The 25,381-nt window shown below is 36.1% G+C and overlaps 1 protein-coding gene across 1 annotated transcript in view; it reads left to right on the plus strand.

Moving 5' to 3' along the window:
* Positions 1–25,381, plus strand: part of LOC145788242 (activated CDC42 kinase 1-like) — a 60,257-nt gene that overhangs the window by 19,697 nt on the left and 15,179 nt on the right. The window contains exon 12 of the mRNA XM_082600017.1: positions 2,771–2,856. Within this exon, the coding sequence (XP_082456143.1) occupies positions 2,771–2,856 (86 nt within the window). The remainder of the gene's footprint in view (positions 1–2,770; positions 2,857–25,381) is intronic.

A 25,381-nucleotide genomic window follows, 5' to 3' on the forward strand; every position in this document is an offset into this window, starting at 1 on the left:
CATATGTGGAGGCCATCTGCCAGCAGTGGCATGACCGGCTGATGATGATGATGTAGTATTAACTTAACAACGAATTCTGATATTTGGTTTCTCTGCTTTTCGTTTTCCTATCTCAGTCATACGACAATCTCCAAGCAGAGACGAAAAGTCCGTTATTGAAACTGTATTTTGAAAGTTTCTTTGTTTGAACAAACAGTGACCATTTAGTAAGTTAATGCAGAGTGTCAAGATGATGCATCATCTTCTTTACAGAGTGTCATCACAAAGAGCAGCTAAATCGTGCGTTATCGTAAGATATAACGTCTGATGTGTGTTACCTCGGTTCATATAGTTTGATCTGTTGCTCTTTCTTGCGAAATAAATTGCTAGTCAGATGCCTGCTTGGCTGTGTAAGGATTTCCTTATGCGAGTATAAACGCAGACTGGACTGGAAATACCATTTGCATTAAAATTGTTGAGCAAGCAACTACTCACGTTTTAGAATAGTATATTTAATGGCTCTGATAGGTGATCATAGTTCGTATTTTGCCCTCAGTAATTAAACAAGTATTGTTTATTGACAGCTTGTTCAGGTAAATCTGGTGGAATATTGTGGTGCTGGCAATGGAATGCTTGTATACAAGCTGAATCGTCATAGTGTCAACTGTCAACCTTGGTGGCGACTGACGAGTTTTTAGTTGTACCATTTGGGATGAAAGTCTGACATAGTGATTTTCCTAAACCATATCTGTATGCAATACATTCCGTATGTGTTGGGTTTCGTTTTGAACAACCCTGGTTGGTGCAAGCTGAACTTATCGGATTGTATAATTTCCATATTCAACGCGGCCTGCCTTTCAACTTTTCGCTATTGGGTGAATTGTCGGCGTTTTTAACGTCTGAAAGATTTCCTTCCTGGCCGAACGTTGGCATTGCTGCTGCTCTTGAAAGTTATGCAGAAGGTCAGGAGGCTTTTAGTTCCAAAAAACCTGCTTCCTCTACAGAGTTCATGCCGCGGTATTTCTCATAGTGACTAAGAAAGAAATTCGAAAAAATTTGACTTAGTTATGACCTCGTTCGTAGATGATGATGAAGTTACAGTTTATGCTTTGTCACTCTTCAACAGCTACCGATCTAGCAAAGTCCGTTTACGTGAAATCACATGTATATATGTTGAATCAACGTCAATGCAGAAAGAACCGAGCATGCTAGTTGTAAGGTTTTACTGCCACTGTATCTCCTTATATTTTGTACCATATTTACGACGCGTTGCTTCGCGCTAAGTCTTTATCACATTCCTCAGTTTACTGAGTTTCTTGAGAAAGGTGATTGATTAATTTATTATCATGAGTTAAGCACCACAGCATTACCATTTATGCCCACTTTTGGAGCTGGTAACTGACATCACCATCATGAAAAGGATTGAAATTCAGAAAAGAGGTTATTAAGAGTTGAAACACTAATCTAAACATTGCCACTTGCTTGATTCTTTTGCAGCATCGTATCAGGTTATGTGTCAGGTAAAGTTTGCAAAACATATTTTCCAAGAAGCACTGAAAGATTACTCTAAAATTTCTGTTCTAAAAACACTGTGCTTTTCTTCTCGAGATTAAAAGCTTCGAAGAGATTAACTTTCAAATATTATTATTTTCCTGTACAATAATCTTTGGTTAAATTTACGCACTACATCATAAGCACTACATAGCTTTAGTTACATAACAGTTTTTTCAATTTTATTTCAGAGCTTTCATCGTTATCAGCAGCTGAGTTTTACCTGAACATTTTTATTAAAACTACAGCAATTACACCAAATAATGCCATTTGTTTATCCTTATAACATTTTGGGCGAACAAACCAAACAACTGTTTTGTTTGTTTGTCACCCAGGATGTCAACGTAATTGATAACCGTCTTTTAGGAAATAGCTTCATTGTTGTATTATTTATTGTAAGCCTGATTGCCCAAATGTTTGGCAGCTTAATCATCTTCTTTGGTGATCAAGGTTAGATGAATTTCAATGTGCCGGTTGATGAGAAGTGTGTATGGGTGCTTGGCTGCGTTTTTTTATCAAAGAACATTTAAAGACATTTTTTTATAAGTCCGTTTGTGATCTTTGCTGTTCTTCCGATAGCTTTGCCACCTTTCCCAAGTAAAACACAACGTTTAGTTCGTATCTTTCAGTTTCCGGTTCATTGAACAGAAGCCAGTTGAAATTTCTTGCGATTTATTATTAGGGGAGGGGGGATTAATTTTAATTTCAACTTTAGCCCTGATTTTATGATACAACAGGACATTCTAAGACCTCTGGAAAAAAATTGAAATTTCTGTCCAGAAAAATGTTTGTGGCAGTCTTGCAACATATTTAATGTGTTCTAGTACAGTGGCAAATAATGTTTGAAGTTCATAAACAATTCATAAACAAATAGTGACTTCAGTACAATATTAGGAAATTAAACGCAAAAAGTAATTTTTAGGGTTGGGGGTGAATTTAAACCGAAATTTTAAAATTTGAAGTCTTAGAATGACCTGTTGCATTCTAAAATCAGGGCTAAAATTGGATTTGAAAAAAAAAAGCCGATTAACCCCCCCCCCCTATTATTATGTCAACATTTGCAAATTTAGAAACTGTTTTAGTTCCGTATCATTAAGTCATATAAATGAATTTGTGTTATCGGTGCTGGTTCAAATATTGTGGTGATTTATGCTGCTCATAAGCAGTTGAAAGTTTTCATTTAAGCATTTAAGCTTTTTAACTTTTCATTTTTAATGAAACTCTTATTTTCTTGTAACAGATTGTACCTGAACAACCCTATGGAACCCCCGGACCTCATTGATATGACCTCCGTATTAGAAGAGGATGCTGATATGGCAGAAACAAGTACGTCGATGTGAACGACATTAAGGGCGTAAAAGAAGTGCACACATTTTAAAGTGGTTGCGGTCCTGAGCGAGAATGTGTGGCGGTTTTTATTTTTTAAGAACTTATTCACACAAAATTTCTTAATCGGTAGCTTAAGTGAGTCTTGTTTTTTTGCATGTATTGTATTTTTTGCATGTTAATTGAACGCTGACAAAACAACATTTTTGTATTAGAGTGAGTTAATTTCAAGTTTTTGTCTGCTTTTTTTTTTTTTTGCAAAATTTCATTGGAGTATCAACAGAATGATGAATACCTCGTTACTATCCTGTGAGAATTCCACAGTCGATAAAGTTTGAAAAAGGAGTTTTAGAGCAGTGGCTCGGTGTTTGGTTTTTACTGAAGTTTACTGATCAATTGTTTGGTCGAAAAGCGCTACAGAACACCTTCTTTTGTTTGTGCCGTCCGTTCATCGATAGAGCTTTTCGTTCAAACCAACTCTGTTACCCTTTCCTGGCTTCCTGTACATTTGCGAAGAGACTTTTAAACGAAAAGATTGCGAAAACTGAGGACAAAATCTAAAAGTATATGCATTATGCAACCATCTTTGCGTTTGATTTGAAAGATGAAGGATTCTTTCACGAAGTTATGTTAAGTTAATCAAACAAATACTGAAAAGCAGGAGAAAAAATACGTATCATCGCGGCATCATTAATACAATACCTTCTGGAAATCTCGCACCATTAATCAAATCTTATTGAAGTCAGGGTAACGCGCAACTGTCTTGGTGCTCAGGCGAAAACAATACAAACTTTTGAATCGTTTAGTTATAATGTAAAGTGTTCATTGAAAATGTTGTATTCCCAAAATGCAGTTTTCAACTTTGAACTTTGGCACTTTTATGTGGTAGAATATCTATCGTTGACGTCTTTACCTAATCTACCTAGTTTTGTACTTTACGTCTCATGCCAGTGTCTGCTTTATGTTAATGTTTATTTAATAATCAAAATTGCCTCCGATTCTTGAAAGAAACATTCGCCCTTCCTTCGAAGCAGGTTTCAAACCAAACAGTCAGCTTGCGATTTAGCGTCGGTTGCTTACAAAGCTTTACGTGGTTTCCTATAAAAGGGTCACAGGCACGACAACCGACAGACTTGGTGTGGTGGTCTTGATTGAATAAGGCATGCCTGAAGGTGGACACGAACATTGGCTTCCTTGCCTTCTCATCCACTTTATCTAAATCTTCAACTACCGGACGTTAGCTTCGATACAAAAAACTAAGCATCAGGTTGAATTGATAAAATACAATAGTTAATCATACGATCTGATAATACGAAAGATATCAAACTTTTAAAGAAAATGAAGTACCGATTTTGATAAGCTAAAATTTAGCTAAAAAAGCTTATGAGATCCTGCATATGTTTGTACACTCTATCATTCATAAACGTAAGCAAAAGAGGTTTCGTCCAAACAAGATTATTGTAGTCCAAACATGAGTAGTCTTTTAATCTCAAATCTAATTTATCACGTAAATAGTTTATAACTTTGGATTTCTGTTTGTTAAACGAAATAGCTGTTATGAGTTACCTTATATGACAATTGTTTGGAAACTTTGCTGCGGATTCTTTACGACTGACCAAAGTTAAAGCATTTTATTTATAGAATAAACAAAAATGCCGAAACAAAAACTTTTTACAAACTTGCAATTACAAGTAAACCGCGGACTTAAATTACACTGTAGACTTTCGGCGAAATGTAAGTTTAGTTAAAACAATAAATAGAAAAACTTAATCCTAAAGTTTCCGCTGAGTCACAAATCAATGGATTTTGCTCTAAATTTTATCATTTGGTGTCGTGGAATGTAGAATACCAAAAACAGCTGATTTGATTTTTCGTTTGCACTATATTTATGTGACTCATGTCCTCAAGAATGTTTCAATAAAGCCGTGATCTCATCTGTCAAGCCATAAAACCAATACTTGTATGTGATTCAAGAGAAATTATGGTAAGTTACAGCTTGTTGAAATGTCTTTTGAATTAAGTTGAACATCTGTTCAAAGAGTTTCTCCCACAAGGCGCTTTCTCATATTAGAAAACATCAATTTGTAGAGCTGTTCAACTTATTTGCCTTTGTCCAGATTCAGACATAAAGCAGATTTTTCTGCGTTACACAGTCTGACCAATCTTTAATCCATTATTTTTCTTTTTTTCGGATGGTCCTTACTCCAAGATTTCGACCTATGATTGATTATTGTTTTGTTTGTTTTTAAAAACTCGATGTGTATGTGCGAACATTTGCTGCTTTCTAAGAACCATTACGCGTCTGCTCATTTACCACCAATGTGACATGATTAGAGCAGTCTACAGAAAGAAGGTTGCACCTGTTCACTCAGCCATCTTCACTCATGCGAAGACAACGAAATCATAAAACACGTTCCAAAATTAAAATGTTTGTCGGACCAATGAACAGAGGGAATCAATAGAGTCTCAAATTTTTTTGCTAATTCTCGTTGTGTGGTTTGAGATGCTATTTTTAAAAATGTCAATGTAGATGCGCAACTGTCTTGTTCTATCCACTGCTGCGAATTTATCTGTAAGCTGCTTTTCTGTTTCCCGAACTTGTTTCCCACAATGACGTCTGCATTGGAACTTTGTTGATCAAAGTATATTAAGCTGGAATGCAATTTGCGATAACTGCTTTGGTTGAACTTAGAGTTGAGTTTTATCGAATGATATATTAGCTCCAAACCGTGTGTAGAAACCAGTGTGCAAAACCAGCGATTTCGACGTAAGATAACATCAAAGATCCTTGTACTTCCGCTATCAAAATGATTCGGTTTGTCGTGAGTGACTTTTTCTCTGTTATCTTTGCCTTTCATCATGGTCGACTTCTTGCAAGCATTTTCTCCATTCTTTCGACTCCCATCTTGCGCTGTGCTTATCGTAAACAATCTCACTTGTGACGTCATTTGCTTGGTACTCTAATCAGCGACACGATCGCCAAAGTTGAAATAAAGTTCACGGATTTCCGTTGTCACTTTACCGTTATGAATCGTGTTACCTGCTGTTTTTATTACCAGAAATTATGAGAAGCTTGCTGCATAATTATGCTTTACGGGTTTGCAGCAGATGTCTTGTACTGTTTATTCTTTCGTGGTTGGCGAATTATCAAAGCTGCATTTTTGCGCTCGTTCTGAGATTAGTTTTTGAAATTGTATTTTTTCTTTTTACATGTCCAAACCTTTCGTATTGTGTGCTTAGCTGAAGTATATTCTTTTCTTCATTTTGTGCCGTGTTTCTTATTGATGTGTGGTTGAGGATTTGCATCTTTACAAGCAGTGATCATCAAACCCGTTGTTGCAAGTAGATTAAGTTTTACCGCGCAAGTAGATTAAGTTTATTGATGTTATCTGACAACACAGCTACCTAGATTTAAAATTTTGTTTTAATTTCGTGTTTCAACGTCTCTCAATGTAAACTCACCTCAAATTTGCGAAACGACGGGCGGGAATAGAAAATACGTGATAGCAATCAAAGTCTATGTTATCGTTCATAGAAGTAACTCTTGTTTTCTTTCCTCCGGAATTTGATGTTAAAACAAAAAACATTCCACTTTTTCGCTGTTTAATAAACTCCGCTGAAATTGCTGATCATGCTACTGGGAACTTGAAAAATCGCTTTCACGAAACGCGACAATGGATCTCTTATATCAACTTCATGAGAATAGTTTCCAACCAGTCGGACTTCTGGAAAGCGTTTAACGTTCAGTGAAAAGAGGTTTGCCTACTTTGAAATGGCAAACCAGGTGTACATCCCTGTACTGTACTTCATGTCTTTATTGTAGTCTGCTTTAATTTTGTTGGCGGCAACTGTGTATTTTCATAAATTTTTAGTGTGTTGTGTTAGTGGATATGTGGATGTTGTATCAACATTAATTCTTGTCTAAAATAGTTATAATTTTTTTGTAAAAAATTGTACCGGAACTATGTATTGATCAGTGCACTTAGAACGAGACAGAAAAATCAATAAGAACCAGAAGAAATTGAGGTGCATGTGATGTTGCAGCACAATGTGCGAGCTTGTTTTTCCTTGTCACTTTTCGATGTCGTGATCGATCCTCGAGACATCACATTATCGAACTTCTCTCCAGTGGTCCGAGTCTTAATCAGTTTTGTGGACGGAATCTGTCATCGTTGAATTGTCAATCCCCCCAACTTTCACAATCCACAAGCAACCGATTATTTTGATAGTATTTTTACTGAGTTTGAGCTATTTCGTTTGTGAAGAATTTTGTCCAAAAACGTGTTTCTTTTTTTCATTGCATTGCAATTCACGAACTTTTTGAGCTTTAATCTTTTCTCTTCACACCTTTATCGTTATTTTACTTGCAATTTTCGCATAAGCGTTCTTGCATAGGCGATTGTCAGGGATGCCCAATATGTTTTTAGCAACTGGCCGCATTTGCTATTCGTGAGTCTTGGCGGGCGCCATTACATTTTAACCCATTTTTGTCCTTCAAATTCGGCCTTAGTTTCAAGACTGTATAATATTGTAGGGAGGTTAGTTTTGAACGTTTTCAGTTATACAATCAACCCAAATTAATTGGTCTACGTTTAATCGGATCATTTTTCGCTAGTCCCGAATCTAACTTGATTTTTATTATATGTCTTGGTTTCTTGTCGCATTGCTGTATTCGGCTGCATCTGTATCTATTTTATCGTTTGATAATTAGCCTCATTAGCGAATATTATAAACTTACGGACAAAATACGGAATTTTTTTAGTCTGCTATGTGTTCTCTTAAATTGTTAATATAAGCGCACTGTGAACTTTGTTCTCTCGACTCTGACTTAACTTTATGACGTGGTTTTAAGTCTGCAAAACTATCTAATTTTGTTGTTAAAAAAGTTAAAATGAGCTGAGATAGTTGCGATAAGTTAAATTTTTTTTATTGAACATATCAATTATTATTTTCTCCTCTGACGTCATTGACAACACAATTTTTATGACAACTGTCACGTAGCTGTCATCTCGCTTACAGTTAGTGTACAACTATAGTTTTTCTTCTTTTAATTTGTTAATGTCTTTTATATCCAAGGTTTTTCAAAGAAAATTGGCTGGTTTCTACAACTTTTTTCTTAAGTTTTGAGTTTAAACTGTAACTTTTTTTGCAATGATAGAATCCTTCCATTTAGTTCCATACTCTGAAAAATACTTACATCCGCTGTCTTTTTGTACTTCTGAGAAAATACTTTATCGATTTTGGGAGAACACTCATATTTCTAAATTAAAAAAAGAAACCACATGCTGCAGCTCTATAAGGAATTGCAGGTGTATGAAATCGTTTTCTTGACTGTCTGACGACAAGAAAAAGATTTTGTGTTCGTTATTTTGGTTAGTTTCTGACTCGTTCATTTAAACTTACCACTCAATACACAAAGTGAGACATATCCGTCTACAACTCTAATTCCAAGACAATGTGCTCACTTGTGGGCTATCGATGATGTAAATTGTAGATCATGGAGAAATTTAAAAAAAAAAGCAGACTTCTTGCACTTGCATTTCACACGTCTTGTATCACATCTTCTAGGAACAAAGCCATCCAGGGTAGTTATCTCATGCATTATTTCTTCACTGGTTTCATTTTTAATTTCAGTGGATTACGTGGTAATTTTACAAGACGCACACATTAACTATAATTGGATTTTTCTCATCTCGAAATGCTTTATCATTGGCATCTAATAAAACGCCAAGTCAAGTTTGTTTAGTTTTTATTCAAGAAAGCACCAACGAGAAAGCAATCCATATGTCGATCGTATGCTTACTCCTTGCACATGATTTAACACAATTTTCTCTTGGGGAAATGTTATGATCGATAGGATGGGGGTTTTTAATGGTCGCTTTTCGTCGTTGGCGACATAATTTTAATATTTAATTTTCTTCGGAAGTGCATAGTCCCGTCTAATGTTTCGTGAACATGTGATTAATTATTTCTGCGTTCCATAGTCGAATCTCTTATGGGAATCGTCAAGGAAGCAAAAGCGGAATGGAGAAAAGTCAGTTCTTGGGACTTGTCACCAGCTTTTACGTCAGTTTGCTCAAGCATTAAAAAGAATAAACACAATAAACGCCACCTTAGAGCTATCTTCCATGTCATTCCAACAACTGCAATGGATATTTTTGTTAGTTTAGATTTAATTTATCAGACGACACTTATCAACGGTCGCCAAAATAATAAGGAATATAAGAGAAATCTATGATTTTGTATTTCGTTATCGTCGAAGCGATGTTTCTGATTGATCTTTTCTACTGTATATTCGTGTTTTATAATTGTCAATGTTTTCTGTGTCCATTTTTTGTAGCTAGTGCTAAAGAATGAATCTAATGTCTTTACAAACAAAATTCGCACAAAAACGAAACTCTACTTTCATAACCAGTTGATTTTAAATTTGTTTCTAAATCAAAAAACGCTGTCTGCTATAAAGCGCAGGCCTCGAAATATCCGGCGGTCATGGCGGACATGACCTCCGGAATGACCTCGAATGTCTGCCGAAGCCGACTCATTGGTCGGTCATAAATGACTGCCGCAAAATTCTTGACAAAAATAGAGCTAATGCAGCAAAAAAATATTTTAAGTTTGAATTGTTACAATTGTTTGTTTAACGCGAACAAATACGGATCTGAAACAATAATATTACAGGCAATTGCTTTAAAGATCACATTAGAGCAAGGATGCCAGCGACAAACATCCAATAAACTTAGATCGTGTGTTCAAAAAAAACCAGATGAGTAAAAGAAAACCCAGGTCCAGAAAAGATGTAGTATTAGTAAAGCGGTTAAAAGTACCTGTATGTGCTTTTAATACCAATTTATATCATTACACAGAATCCTCAGAAAGCTGCAAATAGTAACACGTAGGCCTATATATAATTAGGCTATACAAATATACATGCTTATGTTGGTAGTTATTATGGCATATAACTATATACAAAAACAAATGGGGTTCCTGTTCCAACAGGGCCATTGTTCGTCCACCAAAGTACACAGCTGACATGTTCCTTATTGTTCCTATGTTTTTCAGTATTGCTTGGATCTATTCTAATTTTCTGTGCATGATGTAATCTTCTCTGATGAAGAGACTCAAATTATTTCTATATTTTGTAGAAACCATAAAAAACAACTTGTGCAGACGAAAATGCTCACAATAAGTTAGAATTCCAGGTTGACATTATTGACCATTTTAAGAACATATTACAAAAAAACGAGCATATACTTTGTTCCACGATTAACAAGTGCATCATAAATCCGTTTTGCATCATCAACCTTGGCAGTCTTACATTGAGACTGAAAATACAAAACCATCTTCCCACTGCTCTAATATGCTGCTGATGACCTGTTCTCAAGAAAGCTATCATGTTTGTGCTAGTTTTGTAATTTTATGTTGAGCTGTAGCCTGTATCAGCAACTTTTTGAATTAAAGAAACGTTACAAACCGAAAAACCTAGATTTACCCAAATTTGAAAACAAAACTTAAAACCCAGATGTGGTCAAAAAACCCAGATCTAGGTGGAAAAACCTGGTGGAAAAGCGCTGGCATCCTTGCATTAGAGTGGCGTGGTTAACGAGCTCTAACGAGCATTTTTACATCATTTCAACGCCATGCAATGTTGCCTTGAAGTAAAGTTGTCTGAACTTTTCGGCAAGATACTATGTATTCTAATTTTAACAATGAAGATTATTGCGTTACATTGATCGTTTGTTAAAAAGAAACGTCACAGAGAAGCAAGTCTCAGCTGGGTTCCGCACGTGCTTAGGCGAATGTGGTGACCTTATTCACCCTATTCACCATAGCAGAGTTATCCTGTTGTAGAAAATCTTCTTCTACAAACACGACTACACAATACTGTAGTGTGATTTTGTGCAAAATCTACATGCAAAAATATCTCCGGTTGAGATATTAAATGTCCGCTGAAAGGGCCAGTCCGGTAGGACATACTTGACCGCCGGAAAAAAGTACAAATTTTGAGGCCTGAAGCGTAGCAGGTATTCGATGCATTAGTGCCGCAGAAGCAACCTGTAGCATTAACGTCACTTGCCTACATTCGTGTATAAACAAAATTACCCTTTTCCAAAAAAACTGCAGGAAGGTGGTGAGTGTAAATGTTGTTTTAACCATGGGCTGTATCCAAGGGGGGGTGATCACCCCCCCCCCACTTATTGGAGTGGTTTGAAATAACTAAGACGATTTTAGCCCACTGTCTAAAAATCACCCCCCCCCCCCCGAATTCTAAAAGTGGATAGAGCCCCTGGTTTTAACTGTCACTTGGATCCTTTTTTTCTCACACACAACAGCACAACTGTTTCAGCACAATGAGGCCTTCTAGTGAAAAGGAAGTGAACTTTCTGTTGAGAAGTCCTTGCATTTCCTAGGGTTGACATGACAGGTGCTTTCCAGGTAACACAAAAGGTTTTTCTGTTATCTTTTCGCTTTGTAACGACTGGTTTTGGCAATTTCTTTAAAAGTACGTGGTATTTTTTCTTTAGTTTGATTTTTGTGTTCATTTACCACTGGAAATATTTTCATAATGTTGCCGGTTTAGATGCTTTAATTGTACTGTTTTACTTATAACTTAAAAGACATGTTTTGGCAACGTAATTTGTGCAGTATCATTTATGTTGCCGACATGCAACGAACTGTTTACGACTTGAAAAGTTGCTTCATATGTTTAATCATGTTGTATGCAACTGCAAATACTTGTCTGATATCGATCTTTTTTTCATCACAGTTAATTGAATTTTTACATTGCATTTATTGTGGTTTTGCTTTGAGTAATTTTGATTTCGATGAATCTTTTTTTTTTAAATGTGTTTCAAGAACACTTTGCATGATCCATAGACTATCACACCACTCCAATTGATACTAAATGCCAAAAAACATCTGTAATGTGCCAATACCAAACATTTACTTAGCGTATCAACAGTATATATGTACTGCATAGCTTAGTTTATCCGTGAAAGACTTTAAATGTTGAAAAACCTGCTCAAGACAACATGACTTTTAGTTGATGAATTATTTTTCCGTCCAGAAGGGGGGCCTCTTTTGAAACGCATTGTCAGGTGCACGTGTAGAGTTCTTAGACCGAACGTTTATTGAGCCTCGGTTGTTTACACCTTGTGAATGAAAGAAGGAACCAGTTATAAAACTTACACAACTCGAAAATCATGCCTTTTAGTTTGGAAGATGACCGGTCACGTGATCGGAAGGAAGTGACCTTACGCGTTTAACAAGCACGTTTGGCTCGAGCTGGTGTTTGTCTCAGAGATTTCATTTTGTCACGTTTTTGTCTCTTTTGTTATGTTTGTTTTGGACATGGCGACTTTTAATTCATAAATTTACAACCTCACTCGTGTTGTAAATTCTTCATCAAACCTCTGAAGTTTTATTGATTAATTGAGAAAGTTTGTACCTAATTACATCACCATGCATCAACCAACTAATTAAAACAGATCTCTGTCAATGCATTGTGTGTAGACTTATTTATTTTGGTTCTCAAATAACGTAAATGACAGTTGATTAACCAGTAGAGGCGCTGCATTGCTGGAATGGATCATTTAATTTGTCGCAAAAATTACAACATGCACATAGGTCAGACTGTACTATTTCAGTGGTCATTTGAATACGCTTGACTTGGAGGTAAGCATCTTTAATTGATATCTTTTTATGACAGATATATTCTGACTGCATTGCATCCTGCTTTGAAGCAAATGACAAGTACTTGATTAATCTGATAATTTTTTTCGAACGAGAACGGTTCTCATGAGACTTGAACTTGTAACACGAGACCCATTCTGTTCATTGCCGGGTGACTAAAGTATCTGTTTGAATATTTTAAGTGCAATTTCTGGCATTTCCAGAAATTGTTTCCCTCAATACGTTGGAATGCTAGGTTGTGAGTTGTCCTTATGCTTTGTACAACACAGCGGTGAAAACCTTGGGAGGTCATCATTCTACTTTTCTCCTTGCCAAAAGACGCTTTTTACTTCTTAAACCCTAAATTTTCACATGTTTTACTATAGTGCTTTGTCTGTAGCTCAAACGCAAGATCCGCAAGTGACTGAGTTTTTATTTTCTGTCGTTGGTTTTAGGCCTATCTGTTTCAAGCTGAGCTCATTTGGCCAAAAATCCGTTGCTTTTGCTGTTGAAGATGGTTCTATTAGACCTCTAGTATATTCAGCCACAGACATATACAACCAAGCAACCACACGGCATTTAACATAATGGATTAAAATTGAACATAAACTATAAGCTACAAACGTTTTCGGCCATACACACGTTAGCCCTTATCAAGTAACAAAAAATAACTGCTTATCATATCTACAATGAAAATGAATGACTGATCTAAACACTGAATTGAAAACCGAAATGCAAAATGAAACGGCAGAACAGAAGAAAGGCACATCACGTGGCGTTTAAAAACTAGTATATTGTATATTGTATACTCTAGTACTCTAGTACTAGAGTAACTTACTCTAGTATATTGTATGAAACATTAAAATGTTACGTTCGCGCTTCCGCGTGCGTAGACTTGTGGTATTTTTGGAAGGTTTCTTGAAAATGATTTAAGGCATAATTTATAGCTTTTGTCGTAGATATTTTCACCTTCCAACCAAGAAGCCCAGTGTTGATTTGAAGTCCCAGTGGGTTTTCCTGTTCGGGAACACATTGATACATTGCACTTGGTACTTTCTACTTCATTCAAATGACGACCGTGACGCAACGCGCAAAACTGAAACAGAAACAATATTTTTCATTTCATTGCTGTATTCCCCACTTATTAAGATCCGAATCAATACATGATGCCGTTTTTACTTTTGAATTGTCCATGCGAAAATAGCGGTGCTATTACACCAATCGCATTGCAATGCAAATTCGAACTCAAATGCCTGAAAAGTGTATCGGAGTGGGCAATTTGTCAGGATGTGCGTCTAGCTGTGGTCCATTGATAGAACAAGTGAACTTTCAAATGGAGGGAATTTTCGTTTAGTGTTGTCCGTTCTAGTTGTGGTATACTTTGTTAAGGTGTTAGCTCTTAAATTTAATGTAAATAGCAGTTGGTGAAGGTTTTTGTGGGAGTCACTTCTTGGTTTTGTTTACATTCTATTTTTGACTTTTCGACTGTCTTCTCGTTAAATGGTGTAATGAGTTGTAATGTGATTTTTAGTTTTCCTTCCTTTGATTGTAGACCATGGTGTTTAACTGTTCGCTTCCGTTCGCTTTTTCAATCATAATTATAAGGTATTTAATTTTGCCTTAATGAACATATCGCAAATTACACTGGTGTTGTAAGTTATGCATAAAAAAAAAACTGAAATGATCTTTCAAATTATCAAATTACTTTTTTCCCTAAAAGTGATGTTTAGGGTCACTTATCTTAATTATAACCCGATCAGTTTATTTGTTGACGTTTTATGACAGTTTCCACTAAGTTGTATGCATTTGTATCAAGCATTTTCCGTTTATGTCCATTTCTATTTATTTCTTGCTATTTCCTGTCTCTTTTTCTATTTCTAATATCCAGTTATTTCCGAAAACTTACAAGAAAATGAGTTAGCTTTAATATACATAAATTCTCGTTAACGAAATGTCTTTGTCGTTCCTTTAAAATAAACTGTTGAAGCAAAAGCTGCAAAAATGGACATCATTTCCATCCATGCACTAAAATAGATTACTTAGTGTTGGCTCTCACCAATGTAAAAAATAAATAAATCTCGTTTTTGGCAGCAGCTAAGCTTGCAGATTCTTTGTTTCAACAAAGTGTCTACAATCTTAATAATTGAAGTGTGTATCCTGTTTGTCTTGCGTTTTTCCAACTGTTCAAGCCACACTGCCACTGCCGTGAAGCCTTGCCTAGTTTTTGTAGTAGGCTACATGCGAAAATTTGACCTTCCTTGTCGTGTGTTTGTGTGAAACTTACGTTTGTTAAAGACGATAATCAAATAACATAAGAACCCAAACAATTTCTTTCTCACCAAGTTTCACTCTATGTGTGAAAAACGTGTCATAACTTGGGTAAGAATGACCGATTGACCGTTCCGAATCTTTCAATTCTTTGAGGCGTAGACTGTGTGAGCAATGTGCAAATTTCCATCTGATTATCTGGTGGTGGTAAATTTTACTTTAAAAAGTCAACAAGGGGTTAATAAACTAAATTAAGAAATTATCATGAGTTCCTGGTTTACATTTATTGCGATTCATGTTATTATCTTTATTTTTCTACGAAATACGCAATGTTTTTACGCCCCTGACAAATTGTATAAGCAGTTGTCAAATTTTTGATCAATTGTGTTGGTTCAAGAGATTTTTGAGCCGTTCTCCATGCAAAAATGTATTTGTTTGACCGACCTTTTAAGTTTGTTGTGAAGTCAACTGATTTTTACAGAGATGGCTTCTCGTTTCAATGTCATCTGTGCTACACTTGCACTCAGCTGATGTTTAGAAACAAGAAAACAATGTAAAAAAAACACACTTCATGCACAAAGCATTCTGCATTTTGCAAATTTGATTTATTGTGCAAACATGAAAACTGTGTGGCATGCTGAAGTTATCATTCTACCTGTTTTGATAATATCATTTAAAGAGAAAGAAAATCGGTTGAAGATATTGTGGAAAAATTACTAGTGTTTGAAGCAAATAATTTCCCTCTTTTTTGCTAGCATCAATGGTCACACTTTTAAGGTTGAAGTTGGTGTAACAGGGATAAACTGGTGGAATTTTGTGTAGTGATGATAAATACTGTGCAAGTTGCTTCAGTTCAGACCACGCTTTCAGACTATTGGCATATGGCAGATTTTGTCACATGTTTTGCTCACATGGTGTGATGATTACTTATGAAATCATTGGCTTGTTGTTTAAATAAAACATCGAATTTAAAGCGACCTTCTGATGACATATTTCAGTTTTCTCACTCTGTCTGAGACATCAATCATGGCGATGATAACAAAGGCCTTTTTCGTTCTTTTTCACAATGGCTGAAAGTTAATGTCCACTTCCGCTTTCTGTGATTTCGACATTGGAGTAAGATCACTTGCCTTTTTTAGATCCGGCGCTGGCTACAACTCCACAAACATGTTTACTTATGTTTACAATCGCCACTTCGCTACATACAATTTGTAATTGAAAGAACATTACGTTTGCAGAGCGCATCGCTTTTTAACGATATTTGTGCAAGAAACTAGTCATTTTACGGAAACGAGCTAAGAAAATAAGTTATTCGTCTTTTGCAAACCGCATTTTTGTTCAGATGATTTGCATTGATTTTTGATAATTTATTTAGATCCATCTAATTATGCAAATAAAGGCATTTTTAATCTTGAAATGCTCTGTTGCGCCATACAAATTAATTTTAAGTCTCATGCAATTTCCGACCCTGCGGCTTTCAGTTCCGCTTGCCTTTCTATTTTCAGTGTTTTGCTTTATTTTCAGATAACTGTAAACATCGCAGAACACGTTTTGTACAAAGTCTTGCAACAGGATTTTATGTTTTCTTTTCCGCCAATTGTTCTATCTGCTATGGATATCAAATGTATGCCAAATAGATCTTCTACGTTACTAAGTTTACATGTCTCGAGCAATTGTAGGACAAACATAATCCGTGCGACGTTTTTAATCTTGAGTGAATAATGAAGTTTATTCGCTCTGGGTTAAATCCCTTTGGATTTTCGATGATTGCGGAGCCTAAAAATTGGCTTTGCTTTTTTAATTTTGCCATTGTTAGAAAGCAGCAACAAAGCGATTTACCGACATGTTTCGACATTTCACTGAGTTAAATACTTGTTTATTTATGTTGCATTTACCTAATTTACACCCGCAGAGTAGAGACGTTAACCGAATACCATATTGTTGATGATTTAGTCAATCCGTTATTTTGTATACGAAGGATCTTGTTGAAATCCCTCACGTACATGACCTACCAGACTGCAAATCTATGATGTAACTGTTATACATTTTAACTCTGCGTCAAGTACCGTGAAGGTGACGTCAAGTGATGTTAATTCTATTTCCATACCCTGACTGGCAAGGTTGTTTTAATATATTGAAGAAGCTATAGTCTTTCAAGGTCTCTCGTTTTTTTGTTTATCACGTTAACAGGTATGTTTATTTTATTATTGTTTTCAAGGATAATAATGCAAGATTTCTAAAAGCTTTTTTATGAATGTTGAATGGGGCTGTTCAGTGTTCACAGTGACCATGGTGTGATCCTTTCGGGTTCTTCTCGTGACTATAAGCTTAGGTCGACTAGCAACAAATGTGAAAAGCGATGACCGACCATTACATTTCATCAGAACGACGAGTTAGGAACTAGATTGGAAGCACGGTTTTGTCTTGTCAGAAAAGAATGAAGGAAAAATAGAGCGCGATATTTGCCATAAAACAGCTCGGAGTTTGGACGCTAAATGATCCACATCTCTTCTATTTGCACTCAGTGTCTGAGCTTGTGATTACTTCACAAACTTCACGGAACCAAAACTACCTTTTTGCTTGACGTACTTGTAAATCGTTGTGAACGACGTCAAGTCGTACGAGCAATAGTATTGCTTGATTTTGCTACACATTTAGAACTGGAGCTAAATTTAACGAGGAAAAATACCCTTTTAACCTTGTTTTATTTTTAGCCATTGTTAATCTCTGAACAGCACTCCCACACGTGACCTTGACAAAACCTTTTACAGTAGCTTACAAACTTCTCATATGGTGCACTATGCACTCACAAGATAATCAAATACCGACAATTGTAAAAAAAAAACCAACGAAAATGTGCCGTTGTCCAGTCGAAAACTATTTACTGAAGCATTTGTATCATGGGAGGTAATTACTATGAGGATGTTTGCCATGAAAGATTTTAACGTGGGAGGTTTTGACCGGGTGAATTATTATTACTTTGTAGAGTTTTACCTGCATTCTTAAATGGCTCATTATCAACTTATTCATACATTTCAACTGACAGATGAGTGGTAAAGCTGTGAAGAAAACACAAGAACAAAATTATTCATTTTTGTTTGATTATTGTAAAAAGTAATTTCCAGCACCTTGGGAGAATTTTGGTTAAAACCTTGAAGTGAATTTAAAAGTTGTTGAAACATTTTGTTTCAATCGAAAATTTTGAGCTTCTTTAGAATTATGGGAGATGAACTTACCAAAACACGTATGAGAATGTCAAAGCGTTGTTTCGAAAGCATTTCCGTGTTGCATTTGATGTGGTGCACTTGGAAAACATCAAATAGTGTAGGTTCGAGAAAAAAATTCAACCACACAGGTCACAGATTTTACTTTGAAACTTTGTATCAACTTTAAATATGCAAATGTTTCAACAAAATGTAGTACAATACTTTGCACCCGAATTCGGAAACAAGGTTCAGTCGCTTTCTCCATGTCATTTTAAAAACAACTTTAAGTCTCTTGAGACAATGATACTGTTTTTGTAAACCAGTTGTTGCTTCCGTTTGGCAGTTTTTCTTTTGTGGACTTCAAAGAGATCGATTAAAAAAACTATACAATTGCAGCTTTGCAGACGACACCACGTCACTAAGGAGAATTTTACAGACAGATAATGTTGGTAAAAATAGTGAATAAACAACAATATCATTGGAAGTAAATACACTATCTTTTCAATAAGTTTTCAATATCTTGAAGAATATTTCCAATAGTATTAATAAATGGTCTTTACGCGGTTGGTGGTCTGGTTGGTTGTGTGTTATTGTACTACAGTTACTAAACGAAATACCAGGTCAACCGACCCAATTGCAGTTATATATTCAAAGCAGGTCAATCGTTGAGTTGGTGAAGACGAACAAGAGTTCGTACGAAGAAATAGTTATTAAGTGTTTACTGTTTATGTGTTGTTAGATGGTTGTCAATACTAAGTTAATAATTTACCTATTTTGTATTCTGGAGACAACTGTGTGTGTTTTTCTTGTGGTATGAAAATATAATCTGTATTGTCACCAGTGTTCCCTCTAAAGTCTAAACCTAAGGTGCGCAATGCGCGGTAACACCAGACCGTTTGCGCAGTCAGATTTGGTTTTTGCGCACCTGCAACGCTTCAAACGTAAAAAAAGCTTATAAGTTTAACTTCTTCAGAAAGCATCTGTGATTTGTTGCATTATTCTTAAATACAATTAAAGTGTGCATCTTAAACAAAAAGCATTATCAGAGTAAAAAAAACGACTAAAATAAGCTAAAAACTTGTCAATTTTTTCTGAGAGAAAGCCCCCAGACCCTAACTTATTTTCATATATTTCCTCATACTTAAAAATTCAGATTTTTATATTATCCTTTTTTTCTTATTTTTGAACGGAGCTCCGTGTCCCCAAATTTTATTTGTAGATTATCTACCCGGTGATGGTCAAATCTGTCTCGACTAAAGCATCAATAGTAATTAATTGATAACGACAGTGCAATAAAAAGTGCGTAATCATCAGAAAAAGCGCGAAAGCAAAGAAGAGCTGTTTCTACGAAAGTTTGCAGTTTCTTCTTGCTCTTTGATGCTTTGAGACATGGTGACCTCTAGTAAACTTATCACACACAGTAAACTAGACTTGTATATGCCACCATGCTTTGAGATTACTTCTAACGATTCACTAAGTTCGTAATTCACTTGCAACTTTGCAAATGCAGCCTTAAAATACTACTGCTCACTGAAAAAATTGATTATGCATTGAAAACTATTCTTAGAGGAAACACTGCTTGTCACCTCTTTTTACGCACAATGCTTTTGCATGGTTGAAACTTCGTATCGGTGCTGTTGTGGTTTATAACAACAGACAAGTTGCATTTTTTTCCTATCTTACCTTCTACTTCGTCTGAACATCTTGGGCTGAGGGTCTATCACCCTTTCCGTTCACCACCTCAGATTATCGATGTTCTTCTAGGAACACATTGAGATGCCACGAAAGAGCATCGAATCTTTGATCTGATCATTCAGGAAAGGTAGCTTTTCTACTTCGTTTGGTAGGCGAAGGATAGTAGAGTCATTGATGATATTTGTTTGTCAAGGAGCAGTAATAAGAAACAGACATTTGTAAAGTGAAAGCACGTGGTTAACTGTTCTGTCTTGTCACTTTTAAAGGTTTCTAGGTTAATTAACCTGATTTATACTTAAACTGTTGTGGTATTTGCATTCAACTCTTCTTGCATGGTTTGGTCCATGCTTAGCATCAGACACAGGGGAATTAAGATGTTGAGCTCTATGTTTTAATAGTTTAATCTAAATGTCATTTAATTGCCATAATTGATGTCTGAAACGGAGAGTGATTGTTCACAAGAACCTATACTTTCTCCCGTTAGCTTTACGCACGTGTAGGTTATCAAAATAGATAGCCACGCAAATTTCATAATTCTTGTCGTCATAATGACGAAATAATGAAAGGAATCACCAGGATAATTGCCATTCTGCAGGCAGACAAGTGAAAATTACTTCTTTTTATCAAGACATGTTTGGTGGTTCCATTCGCACTTACTAGTACAAAGCTTTTCTTTCTGATACATTATGATCTTTATCATAAACTAAAAATATTTTTTATTCAAGTGTTTTGTTGACTGTGTTGGATAAGTCACTTATTGTTCACGAAAAACGTGATGCATTGTTTGTTAGCGTTTTTTTTTTTTTGTAAGTAGGATGTATACTTTTGTCATTGAATGGTTGGTTGCAATTACGGTGTATTGCCAATAGAAATGGACATTTGGCGCGAGAAAAATGCCCATCAACTGGAGTTTTAAAAAGGTGTGATCTTTGCATTGGGTAATTGAAAAGTAAAAACGAAATTAAATAATTAAATAAAAACTGCATCTTTCAGTTTAGATCAATGATTGTTAACCCGAGGGGTAGTCAACCATTAGTCACGGCTCCAAACTCTAAGGAAAGGTTTCATATTTTCATACAGTTGCCATATTTGCCTAATTTATTGTTTTGAATATTTATTTTACATTTTTTTGCAACGACAACGTTCGAGTAAAGATTGCTTTTTTGCGTGTTTGCTTCTCTTTCACGCCTCGCGTCACCTGATTCTGCTACTCATTGCAGAGTGTATCGTCTACCTACTCATCTTTATTGCGTCCGATGTTGGGAGTCTTACTGTTTCTCAGGTCATACAGTAATAATTTCTAACTGAAATTATTTTAGGAATAGCAATTTTACGGTCACTTCTATTGCATAACCACATCCAGATTTCCTGATGAGGGTTCCATGAAAGCTGAAAACTTTCGATATATTTCTTCGTATTATTGTCACCTTTGAAAAAACATGGCTTTGTGGTCTTATGTTTTGTTTAATTTTATATGTTTTTAGAACAACAAAGTAAACACAGCGACTGTTTTGCTAACTATGTTTCGACCACTTTAGATATTAAAAATTGAGGCAACCTTGTTCATTGTGAGATGAAGACTTTTGTTTAATAAACAAAATTGTTAGTTTTCCACAACGATGCTTACCTTTAAAAAATTTCAAGTTGTGACTTGAAAATTTTTGAGACTCAAGGTTGAATGTACGGAAGAAAAACATAAAATGTACAACGAGAAATTTCGCACAGTAGCCAATGAAGTACGGTATAGAAAGTTTTCATTCCACTCAACATCACGCATTGAATGAAAGTAGATTTGAAAATACGTCTGATCAAACTAGGAATTCATTTCCTACGACTAATGCGCGTTGCAAACTCGGATTATGTTCAACTGAGTTGTTACTTTCATTGTTTTAGCGTCAATTTAAAACTTAGAACTCAATATATTTCCATTTGCGTCATATTAATTTTTAACGCTTACTGATTTTTATGAATTGTATTTGACTCAAGGCATTCACTTTATTTCGTGATTTACGTCGTAGTTGCATTCTGGCACTACGGAATTCATTTCGTCTTTGGAATAACCCAGCTTTTACAGATAGTTGTATGAATTGAGTCATGCCAGGATTAAATGTCATTAAAACTACCACGTAAGCCACGTTCAAACCGAGTAAGGAATAGTGAGTCTCCGGTAACAAAACAGTCCATTTGCATTGATTCAACGTCGACACACGTTAAATCAAGGTAAAAGGTTTAGTTTTTCTGTGTTGGGCATTCTTGCCGCAGTATTGCTACCGATCTTTCGGCCGATATCACAGGCTTATCTGCAGTCTACTGCGTGTTGGGTTGATGAGATCTTTCCAGTTGCTTGATTTTCAATCTTCTTTAGTTCTTAATTTGACGGCTAGCCCATATATGGAAAAACAATCTCATTTGTTTATTCGTAAAGAACCTTCTCCCGCTACCACCTCTGTTTGAATTACAAGTTTACACTTGCTTGAGAGAAAGTTTAAGTACTTGTTTCGCTTCCTACCATCGATTATGTTGGCGTGGGAGGAAAACGTCTGGATCCCAGACAGCAAAAGTTACCTTTTTTACATCTCTTCAGTGGTTAGACAATGGAGCGATATGAAAACGGCATCTGTTTGCAGTCTGGGAAATGCGATTGTGACGATTCTATATCCCCAACCTTTGCAGGGGCAACAAATATGCGTTATGATCGATCGTATCAACTGCTGTGTGATGATGTCTAGTTTAGCGTTGGTGATGCCTTCAACATTTAGTTGCAGAATGGTCACTCCTTGACCTACAACAGCTGGTCAAGGAGTGATCGTATCAACTGTTCCATCACCACTCATCTGATAGTGTAAAAATCACAAACAAGTAGTTCGCTGACGAACCGTAGCCGACGCATTAAAATAACTTCGTGTGCTTTTGCTTTCACTGTTTGGGTTAGCATGGCCAGCAACACACTACAACAACGAATCCTGATATGGAACCGAACGCACCAGTTTTTGTGTCGTTTAGTTCCTATTGCTGTTTGAATATCTTTGTTATAATGAGTAAAAGTCTTTTCACAAGTGTGTCTTGTAAAGTTTTCATCGAAGCTACTTGTGGTATGCGAAGTGAGATTCTATAATTTGGTTACTTCATCATTTTTGTCTTCGGTGTATTGCCATTTTTGTCAAAGAACGAATTATTATTATTCTTGTCATAGCATCTGTCGTTTTCACCATCACTAACTGTAATTTGATTGGAAAGTGTCATCACGTGTTGAATTCATGTAGAAACCGTTTTTATTTACATGCTTGCTATCACTCTAGGATTTTTATTGCTGTAATTTTTGGTTTCTCATATTGTCTGCTACAAAAAAGTCGGCCATAAACACGTTGCTGGAATGTTGTGGCTACCACCAGTAGCGTAGCCAGGAATTTTAAAAGGGGGGTTTTGACAACCCAGCGGCGGGGGGTCTGGGGGGCCTCACCCAGAAAATTTTGAAAAATTACTTTGAATTTGGTGCATTCTGAGAGCATTTTCAACAAAAATGTGGGTATGAATATTCCTGTAAATGGTGCTGTCCGAGTGTCCGTGGCATAGCAAAAGGATAAGATCATGTTTTCTTCGGCATTTTTCGGAAATAAAGCTAAGTCTCTGTGTTTTCTTGTTGCTAATTCCTGGCTGAGATGTTTGGTATTGGCAAAACTCGTTCTTTTAATGCAGTTTTGTTGAAAATTAGGCAATTTGTTTTAGACTGAAAGCATCATTCTCAATATCGTGACGTCACACGCGTGCCAAAGGGGGGGGGGGTTGTAACCCCTAACCCCCCCCCCCCCCCCCCTTGGCTACGCCACTGGCTACCACTTTCTACGTGTTTTACCACCGCGTTATATAATACGTATGTTGGTTACACTCCATATTGAACTAATGCAGTCTGAGTATCTGTTGCACCTCTGCCTGGTGATAATTGTTTACAGTTTTTGAAATTGCATTTATTTTGAAATCATTTCATCGGCTGAAAACATGCATCCTACGCTTTTTAACTTACGAAAAAGGACACAAACAAATCTCAGCACGAAAGCTCTTCTCCCAATGTGTGCGAAGTCCATTAAAATGAGTCAGGGATAAGGTACCGACTTGCGACAAGTGGTAGGCTTGGTTAGTGATGTTATATCGTTCCCTTTCTCAGTAGTTTTGCGCGTTAGGCAGATGTTACTTTAAGTGGGCGATTTGAACACGCTTAGAAGGTGTCTCTTATTTCTAATTTGTTTCAAAACATTGTCGTTGTCTTAGCAACTGTATCGTTGTGTTCGCATTGATTCAACGTTAAATCAATCTAATTCAACCACCTGAGACTGTCATGATGCATGAAAAATGGGTTTTGCTGCCTGGCACCGTAGTATTTTCTGAAATGTTGCACTGTGGCTAAAGTGTGCTTTACATTACTCATTCAAGAAGATCAACGCCTTTGTAACAAATAAGGATTTTGTAATGTAAGCTACAAATCAATTTTTTTTTTTCGAAACTGCTATAAATTATATAAAAAATAAACAAAACATAAACCAGTCGTTTTCCACTAACCCGTTTACCGTACATTTGTTTGATTTGTGTTTTATATCATTGCACACTACGGTGAAGGTAAAGTAAACACAATACGAGAAACGCACAAAACGCTTAGCTCCAAAAAGCGAAGTAATATCATTGCAAAGGTTGACAACAACAGTTTGCTTGCATCTTATCAATGGACTTACTGGTTTTAATCTTTGTGAAAACAACTCATTCGTACTTTAGTCGTCAACAAATTTGATTAGACATCACCACAATTTTTGCGTTTGATGAGCAAACTTCAGCGTGATGCCATTCATTGGCTTGATCAGTGTTGATGGAGCGATTTCTGTGATACTAAACTGTGTTGTTCCATGCAAGTACAGTATACCCTAACAGAGAGCAATTGCTGCGAGAAAGAGCTTGTCTAGCCAGCTTGACCTGTTCCCTCCGTAGCTTAGCTGAGGTAAACTATGCGAGTTGAGGCAATAAGACAAGTGGAGTCGAAAGTGTTTGGTTTTATGTCCATTCCTTGATCCAACTATTCTGCTGTGTCACCCCACGAATAACAGAGTTCAATTTTTTTACGCACATCAAAAATCGAGAATAGAAGTATAATGTTTGCAATGAAGCTAGGTATCGTCATGGTGTGTGAAATGTCAGTGAAGCATTAAAACAATCTATACATATTTTTCTGTTTTCTCTTGTTCTATTATCAGATGAGCTTTGCTAGAAAAGTTAATGATTTTGATGAGCATCCAAACTTTTCAGTAGCTCCACTCCACATTAAAGGTGGATGGAGATTGCTATGATATCTAATTCCGGAAAGCAATATAAAATTGGTTATGTTTTCCCTTTTCCTTTTTGGGTTCATTCCAATGGCGTCTAGTTTCTTTTGGTCAGCAAGCTTCTCAGCGACTACATTTTGTACTCGAAATGCTTTCTTGATTAAACCGTCACTTTCAGCAGAGGTTGCGTTTCTTGTGAGCAAAGCCCAATAACTTTGACACAAACCTTTCCTTTGGCTTCAAACACCAGAATAAATTCCAGAAACCTCATTTAAATCTCAACGTCCAAAGGTGCAAAGTGAGTGCTCTTAACCGGGAATTGACGAACTTACAATATTAAACGTAAAAACTTTGCACAGATTTTACACATCGACCTACAAT

Source organism: Aplidium turbinatum, chromosome 2, assembly GCF_918807975.1.
Source record: "Aplidium turbinatum chromosome 2, kaAplTurb1.1, whole genome shotgun sequence".
NCBI lineage: Eukaryota > Metazoa > Chordata > Ascidiacea > Aplousobranchia > Polyclinidae > Aplidium > Aplidium turbinatum.